The sequence below is a fragment of the Varroa jacobsoni genome, unplaced genomic scaffold (assembly GCF_002532875.2).
Source record: "Varroa jacobsoni isolate VJ856 unplaced genomic scaffold, vjacob_1.0 scaffold_530, whole genome shotgun sequence".
In the NCBI taxonomy this organism is placed as follows: domain Eukaryota; kingdom Metazoa; phylum Arthropoda; class Arachnida; order Mesostigmata; family Varroidae; genus Varroa; species Varroa jacobsoni.
Window position 1 is genome coordinate 134,611 of NW_019213432.1, and position 8,773 is coordinate 143,383.

General features: G+C 40.2%; 1 protein-coding gene across 3 annotated transcripts; it reads left to right on the forward strand.

The window, feature by feature from the left end:
* Positions 1–260: 260 nt before the first annotated feature.
* LOC111261182 (inactive non-canonical poly(A) RNA polymerase protein Trf4-2) lies at positions 261–8,545 on the forward strand. Of its 3 annotated transcripts, none has more exons than XM_086968595.1 (11): positions 261–536; positions 1,456–2,093; positions 2,203–2,402; positions 3,210–3,320; positions 3,593–3,776; positions 5,125–5,298; positions 5,600–5,758; positions 6,082–6,202; positions 6,830–7,103; positions 7,458–7,833; positions 8,172–8,545. In XM_086968595.1, exons 2-11 carry the CDS (start codon positions 2,001–2,003, stop codon positions 8,259–8,261), a joined length of 1,782 nt encoding a protein of 593 aa, XP_086824721.1. In that variant the 5' UTR covers positions 261–536; positions 1,456–2,000; the 3' UTR covers positions 8,262–8,545. The 3 variants fall into 3 exon arrangements, with proteins under 3 accessions (XP_086824721.1, XP_022690212.1, XP_022690213.1); XM_022834477.2 differs by having other exon boundaries at positions 262–536; positions 1,456–1,533; XM_022834478.2 differs by lacking the exon at positions 1,456–2,093 and having other exon boundaries at positions 264–536.
* Positions 8,546–8,773: the final 228 nt, after the last annotated feature.

Below are 8,773 nucleotides of genomic sequence, written 5' to 3' on the forward strand. Positions count from 1 at the left end.
CGTACCATCGTCATCACTGCCAGCATCACGTTTTCTGGAGAACTTCCCGCCGCACACAAAATAAATTCAGTGCATATCGAAGCCTTAAAAAGCCTTCTGGGTTTTGTTTCTTTTTTACTAGGGCTCGTAAACACCTGACGTGCACCACAGGTGCAGCCGGACATGCTGCCAGGTACGCTGACAGCCCGTTCCACAGCGATCCGCAGGTATGTGCCACAGTATGCGTAACTGCACAAAAAATCTGTGCGACTAGTAGGCACGTTCTTTAAGCGTAAAGACTGCTAACCAGTAACGGAACGTGATTTGTGCCTGGTTGCAGTGCCATCTGGTTAAACGCTACGCGGCTGCGCGACCCTTACTAAAAGCTGTTTGCCCCCATAGCGCCTGTACAAAATAGACATCTAGTTCGAGCTGAGGTACGGACATCGGAAAAGTATTGTGCTATGTCTAAGAGCAAGTAGTGATTGTCTTGTAAAAACACTTCTCACGATCGAGTACCGTGGATTATCGGTGCCGTCCGGAGACACGCTAAAAAGGTAAAGCAACCGCTGTATAGTTATGATAGGAATGATCTTCAGTTATTAAAGGTATTAATGCGTAGGCGAAACAGAACTGAGATATTCCAAGATAAACAAATTGTGTCAGATATCAGAAAGGAAGAAAGATAGATAGATATATACAGAGAGTGAGAGAGAGAGAGAGAAAGGGTCGAAGTAGTGATGAAAACTATAGGTTCGCTAGTTAATCGTCATTCGATGTTCCTAGTATCAACTGGAATGATGAGCTTACATAATCAGAACCTGTCAGAGAATCAAAGAAGACTTGCAAAGAGGCTAAATGTAGACAATTATTACGCACTGTGACCTGGTACCTCGTTCCTTCCGTGCGATATCTGTTTTTCGATTCATCATATTTTTTTAATTGTAAATAAAAAAAAAACATGATTTGCGCTCTTAGGGTCCGTGGGAGAAACCTGATTGCTATAGGCGCCTTTCGGTACATTTGTGATGTCCTAGTAATACTCGAATGATACATAGATAGATACGGGTAAGGCCAGAGCTGGATTCCGATGAATGAACGTTTCAACGATTAATTAGAAAAACATTTACATTTAACTAAATATTCTTACACTGCAAAGTCGTTTCCTGCGTTCCTTTCAACGACCTATTTGCAATACTCAAATGAAACATACTTTTTGCCATGTGACAACCTGTTGCGCTATGCTGTGTTTACCAAAGGTGGATATCTTAGAAATTGATTTCCTGCTCTACCACAAGCCTCAGTTTCCACTACTCCGATAAATATTCTGCCGGTGTGACGCTACACTCCTACAAGTATTCTTTATACAGCTTATGTATATATACATATATAAATTGTGTGCTTTTTCTGACTGAAAACTCTCGAGTGCTCCAAATATCGATTCTGTGTAATTTGTGTTAAATGATGTGCTTTCAGAAATTGGCAAACGTCCCAGTCGTTTACTGAGGCACCATTTGAATAACGATGCAGGAGACTATGTCAGCAGCGCTAGATGTAAGGTCCATCCCGTGAATTTGGTAACGGGGAACCGTAGGATGATTAGCGTCTTACCATTTTCTACAAATCTGATTAGCTTCACGCACAGGCCCGCCTCACAGCTCAGTGCCCAAGCTCATCATAGATGTGTTCAACGGGAGAAATCTATCGTGATATATTTATGCCTGCCTTCCTGCCGTTTAGGGTAGATTGGCTAGGGGCAAATAACGTTATCTCACATCCGTGACAATTCATATATTCGTTTTTGCGCATAATATGAAAGATTAGATTAGAGACAGTAAATACACGAAAAAAAACATTAGCAGACACGTTAGTCTTTTACCGCAATCGTATATGACAGAGCTAGTTTTGAAGTTGATCTTCGTAGCCATTGCAAACAACACAAAAAGGAAATAGTCGGAAAATCGTTCTGGCATCAATCGACGGTGCTTCCTAGAACACCCTGAAGAAATCCACTACGCAAGATGGTGAGCCTCATCGTGCCATCTGCCACGTGCCGGATCACGGGGCTCGATTATACCAATTACATATGCATCGCCCGCTGCAGAAATACACGGGTGCGTTATTGTTGACGGAGTTTCACGATGACATTTCTAGGCAGTTCGAAACATTTGATTCTATTATAATGATTGCATAAACCCGTTCTAATGTTTTTTCTAATTTTAGACGAGAGGAATGTTGTGGGTCCAGTCTGAGCCGCAATGTCCAGCGTGGGAATTATGGAACAGAATATTGCAGACCGTAACTGAACAGCCTATCGGGGCTTGGGGGTGGATGGCCACACCGATGCACGGAGCTACTCAACCGCACGAAGCCAGTACCGTCCAATCCGATGTCCCCACGCAATACGCCGTCACCAGACAGAGGTAGACACATAGCTGCTTTATTTCTGTTCAATATCAAAAAGCCTGTACTTAATCGGGTCTATTGTCCTCGGCGCGAGTAAGACCTAGTGTACGCATAGCTCTATGCAAAATGATTGAACATTTTTTACTTTAAAGTTTAAAGCTATTACCTAAAGACTATGCGTCTCAAGTTATATGTATTCATAGGAAACGGCTGTAGGCTAAACTCGTAGAGCGATCAATTTTTCGAAAAGGCGAAACGCGTAAGACGCAATGACTCTCGTAAATCGTACATCAGGGCTTCTTCAGTAATCACCAGTATCAAATTGGGAGCAAATAACGTTAACATACAAGTACTTGTTAAAAATGTAGTCAAAGTGAGTGCTTTGTCACTGGCCTTTTGTGTTATTTTTTATCAATAACAACCGTTGAAGCAGTATCGTGAACCACTGGGCTTACTTGGTGAATAATCGATCAGCCGAAGACCGTTTCTCTATTTTTCAAAGTTGCAACTTCTATTAAAATGTCAGTTCATAATTACCAGTTATTTTTATAACCGTTATTATCATAGTCATCATTACAGCCTACATATAGCCCAGAAAATATTTTGAATCTTCTTATTTTCATCACGTGTGGCGATTCCGCCTTCACCGTCTGCGTATAGGGTAAATGGCGCTTGCACGGAGAACACTAGTAATCCTGGCTTTAAGAGATCATGACCCATTCCACAATTCAATATAATAACAGCATAGCGGATTGTTCCGCCATCATTTCTGTACAACAAGTCGTTAAGCAAATGATAATCCGTAATTGTGTCATCTGTTTTAGACGAGGTTCGTATACAATAAGACGCAACTCGGATTGGCCGCCATCGATGACACAGTTTGGGGGCACGCCATGGAAGGCGCCGAACAAGGTCTACGAGTATAGTGTAAATGGGTAACTAATGTAATGGAATATATTATCGTCTGGCTATCTTTATGGCATAGCCCTATAGTCATTTATCTCTCCCCTATCTGTGGGCTATCGGTGTATCTACTCGTGGAATGGTGACTTCATATGAGGTTGATAAGAAAATTTCATTAATGATCTAGTTAGCTGATACAAATTGGATTTACGCATTGTTAATGGACACTTCTACCTAAATTGTATATTTGTCACTGTTAAGGAATCATCTTTCTCTTCTTTTTGGTGCTACTGCGACTCAAAAGACTTGCAGAAGAAATCGAGGATTTCTACAAATTTATTCGTCCGAGTGCGCACGAACAGATGGTACGCGAAAGGGTAATTAGCCGCGTCCGAACGTTAATTATTGAACGGTGGCCAGATGCAGAGGTCGACGTATTTGGCAGTTTCTATACTGGCCTATATTTGCCAACGTCAGATATAGACATTGTGAGTGCAGGGATTACTTGACATGACCTAGATTACGGGCAAAAAATTCGCACGGAAAAAAATTGTTTTGGGACGAAAAAAGTAAAAAACGCTTTCTATCAGTCGTATAAAAAAGGCTAATGTCTTTCTTGGGGAATATGATGTCAGCGAACTGCGTTTGTATGTCATCCTCCGAAACTCTCTAGCGTTGTATGACTTACACCAACTAATTAAGGCTTAGTGTTTAATATATTTTTTTCGGAAAGTATTTTCAAAATGATGGTATAAACAAGGCAACGGTCTATAAAGCCATGGACCATTTATGCCTTCAAATGTATAGGCTTACTCACCTCCGGGTGTATTGACTAGACGAGTTTTGAAAAATAATTATAATGTATGTACTTCGCAAAATATCAACTTTATATGACAAATGGCAATATTTGGCGCCATTGCTTTTTAAATATTACATCACTCAACTGGCCGCCTGAAAACTTCTTTAAAGTTGCCAAACGAAATCGATATTTAGGAAAAAAATTTTTGTTACATGAATCGGATGGTACTAACTGCTAAATCACTTGAGGAATGCGCGTTTTTAAATCTCCAATATGCAAGTAATGCAATGTAAGCAAACTGAAGTTTATAAACTGTGAGTTTATCAAATTTTTCTTTCGATAATTTACCAATGTGCCATAGAACTTACTGCTTTGGGGTTACAAGGGCTCTGTTGCCCAAGTAAACCTTAGCCGCTTTCGGCCATAGGAAGTCTTCGATTGGTCTGAAGTTAAGATGTTCGGATGCCTCAACATGAAGCGCAAGGCAATGATTGTAGACGAGTTATTTTAAATCTGTTTGCAAGGAGAAGTTTTAGAAAGCACAACAGGCTTATCGTGCAGTGCTAAATATTGTCGTACATGTTAATACTGGAGTCAAGCGTTTTCGTGAAAGTACGTTGTAAAATCCATCCCCCGAGATAAGTCCCTCGTAAAGATCTTCCGCCTCGTTTCTCGGTGTTTACGAACAAACATTTTTTTCTTCGCCTTACACATATATATACATATATATATATATATATATATATATATATATACGGCTTAATTGTACCGCAAACATTTCACTCAAACTGATATATCGGGCCTATGAGGCGATATATAGCCTATTAAGGGATAAAAAAAGTCTGCGGACTATTAGACAATCAGATCTACTCTGCAAGATTTGATTAAGTACATATGCATATGATGGGATATTGGTTTGTCCTAATATTATATTTATCAGTATCTCTTCACGTTCAAAATAATGCCTCGTGACTAAGGACTGAGCAAAAAAAGTGTCCTAAAATTTATACACTGAATACCTGATTTTTGCCTTTCAGATTGTAAAAGGACACTGGGATGGGATTCCGCCTCTGTACGACCTTGAACGCGTGTTATATGAACATCGAATAGCCTTCCCTTCGTCAGTCAGGGTGCTCGACAAAGCTACCGTCCCCCTGATTAAATTTCAGGATGCCCTGACCAACATCAAAGTTGACATCGCTTTTAATCAGGCAGGCTACGGTTAAAATGGAAACTAAAAAATAATTGGAGCAAAGCTGTTTGGACAAAGATTGAGCAGTCACTTCTCTTACTCTCTTCGTATTGATCTTGCGCTCTTCTTCTGCTACAAGATATTTTCCCCTATTTGTACAGTCACATACAAATATGTATTTGTCCATTGACATTAGTAGTAAGTGTACGTTCATTCGAGAGAAATATATTTCCATTTAAAATATTTATACAGTGCCTCAATGCTAAGATATACAAATCATTGGATGTTACGATTCGTGATTTTTCCCTTTGACTCGTCAGGTCAATTGTACTGACTCAGCTCGCTTTGTAATCCGATGTTGCGAAGTATTTCCGTGCCTCAAGAAGCTCGCCTTCGTTCTCAAGCAATTTATCAGCGGGCTCTGCCTGAATGAAGTGTTTCATGGCGGCTTATCGAGTTATAGTCTCATTCTTATGATTGTGAGTACTTTGTGTTGCGCGCATGCGGAGCATCCAAAGAGTTAACTAGTCGATAATTTAATACATTTAACAGTTATGTAATGATGGTAACGTGTGTTAGACAAAAATAAAGGCCAAAACTAGAAAATCGTTGGTTCATCGAACCTCGAACTTTTCAGTTCAAGGTTCCATGAGCCAACGTTTGCGGACGTTTGCTGCTCGCGAGTATCCGCCAGATATTTCTCGCACCTAAATTTTTCATCTAAGTAAATTTACAGAAAATGACCGTAACACTAACAGTAATAACTCCAATTGGTGTAATATCAACTTTTTACTGTTTGCAGTTAAGTTTCCTCCAACTCAAAACGGACAAGAACGCAGCCCGGGACCCACGAATCAATTTGGGCGCTCTCCTTATGAATATTCTATCTTACTATGGCAACGAATTCGACTATGACAATTTTGGTCTGCATAAATACAACCTCGGAGTATGGTGGTCACGCATAGTGTTATTCGAATCTGCTGATTCGGCGTTTAGAATTCTCAGCTTCTTATATAAGTTTTCAGAGGAGTTTACGTTCAAACGCATTTTTACGTACAGCGGCTCTTCATGCACAAAGACTCTAGAGCTACTTTAGCACTTATATTTTAGTCGTTATACACAAACGACAAGCGAAATGTCAGCAAAGCCCTAAGAAAATCCAAAAACATGTATCTTAATATATGTATATTCGCATATACTGTTAGGCCGTTACAGGCGAATCCGGCGGAACCTGATATTGAATAGTTTTCGAATTAAGCTTCGCTAGGAGACAGAACTTGGCTGATAAATGCTTCAGCCTCATGACTGAATACCAGCCCACTTTACTTCAAAGGAAATAATTTTAGATGAAGAAAAGACATTTTTTTGTTTCGTAAATCAATGCTCGGTAGCCAAAGTTTTTCTCTAAATGTGATGAGAGTATTACCATATACGCATCATAAGCTATTGAATGCTTTTGCAAGTGCTTGTTGGCAAGTGTTTTTTATTCAACGTATTTATCGTATAGTTACTAACTGACAACACGATCTTATTTGACGGTTCATTCGCAGGAATTCGTATCCGAGCAGGCGGTTCCTTGGTTGACAAGGCGGAACTGCGGGTTAGCATGGCTTCTTGCACAGCGACGACAAGTTCTTCATTAGTTGGCAATGCTACTGGGATGCTTAGCATAGAAGATCCACTTACACCAGGCAACGATGTAGCTCGCAGTTCTTTTAACTTCAACATCGTCCGAGAGAAGCTTCGAGAAGCTTTCGCTGATCTGGAGTCCATTGTACATCCAGTGATTAGTCGGCCCTTTCAAGAAACATCCCCTGGGTTAAGGTGTTTGTATGCCCGTTTCTATTTTTATTTACTCGATTTCGAATTTTAATAAATTTCACTAACTATATGAGAACAGAGTGACTATTCATACTTCGACTAAATACTTTTTTTTTTCTCTAATTTACATGTAAAATATAAAAATTTGAGCGACGTTTATATTAGGCTACTCACTATCCAGGAGAATAGGACGAGGTCGAAAAAAACTATAGCTTTCCCTGTATAAACCTATAATAGATTTACACAGGGAAAGCTTTGATATAGACAACAGTGTTAAAAGTTAAACTCGCCGATTTGCTTGTTGATTGCATGTATAGAATATGGTACTCCTCTACTTATTTGTTGTTTTTTTTTCAGTATATTGGGTCGCATCATTCGTATTACGGACGCAGCCGTAGATGAAAGAGTTCATGCTTTACAAAGTGGCCTTTGGATGGCCTATCCGTGCGAGCCTGCTCTTTCAAACATTTATCCTGATAACACGATCCCGGACCTGATTCAGTTGTACCAACAACAGTCAACTCAGCAACAAATACAGCAACAAATAACTCCAGGCACAGTCTCTTACTGTAATCAGTGGGTGAACCAGAATGGCTACACACAGTTTGTCCAGCAGCCGATTTTGATCGTCGGTTCGCCCCTTGTCGAGGGTCTAGGTCGACTAGGTTCCGTTGGTGCCTCTGAGCATGATCAGCAATCGGCTGAGGATGGAACAGAGTTACCTCGTGTGCAGGTAGGCGTATGGGCCAGAACCCCATTCGTATTAATATATGATACTAGTTATGACTTGCTTCGTAATTATCTTCGCAGATATCAAACCCGACTAAAACAGGGGTCGAGGTTTTAAAGTTTCTTGCTATCCCGATTTTTGCATAAATCGAAAATCAGTGACAGGGTAGACTTTGTCTGATTGACGGACCGCCTGCATACGATTAATAGCGGGGGTAGTAACCACGAATATTGACGTGAATCTCATACGTCTATATCTGTCATTTGCAGGGAGATCTATTTAAGTTATTGCAAAAGACTCCTTTCTTTCATAACGCTTCCCTTGAATGCACCTGATTTTAGGAAATCGATAATGCTATGTCCTGCGACGGCGATACCGGCACGGGGGCGCCTAGCATTTCTCCCAAGTCATTGGGTCGAGATGTCGCATGAGGAGCGCGTCGTGCTTGACACTACCAACAAGCGACATTCATTTTCTAAGCCGCTTTCACCGTTTTGATCTCTTTATTACGTACGTATATAAAGATTAATGCCAAAACCACTGAATGATTAAACAAATTCGTTCTTGTGATGCGATTATGATACTGGAAATGAAACAGAAGATAAAGAAAACGACAATGCCTGTTGTCGATTTACCTCGTTTGTCTTTTGAAACAAAAAGAGGTACTTCAAACTGTCTGTGATGCAAAAACTATAAAAAAAAAAAAGAAAGAAAAGACAGAACTACAAAAAAAAAAATTAATTCGTACAAAAAAACTTCACTGTTTATAACTTCCGATGGCTTCTATCCGATTGTCTCCGTTATTGATCGCATATGGAAAAATGCCAGCCTTAGGACATATGGTATGTACGGCCTGGTTGCCCACTGGCTTATTTGAGGTGTACTGCCAGGTTCCTGTTTCTACATTGCCATTATTAGCATATAAGTAGCGTCTATTTGTAAC

Bases quoted from the DNA above. Each gene is read 5' to 3' on its own strand.
- LOC111261182 (XM_086968595.1), top strand. From the start codon at position 2,001: ATGGTGAGCCTCATCGTGCCATCTGCCACGTGCCGGATCACGGGGCTC. The intron at 3,321-3,592 runs GTAACTAATGTA...GCGACTCAAAAG, and splicing joins TACGAGTATAGTGTAAATGG to ACTTGCAGAAGAAATCGAGG. The intron at 5,759-6,081 runs GTGAGTACTTTG...TACTGTTTGCAG, and splicing joins ATAGTCTCATTCTTATGATT to TTAAGTTTCCTCCAACTCAA.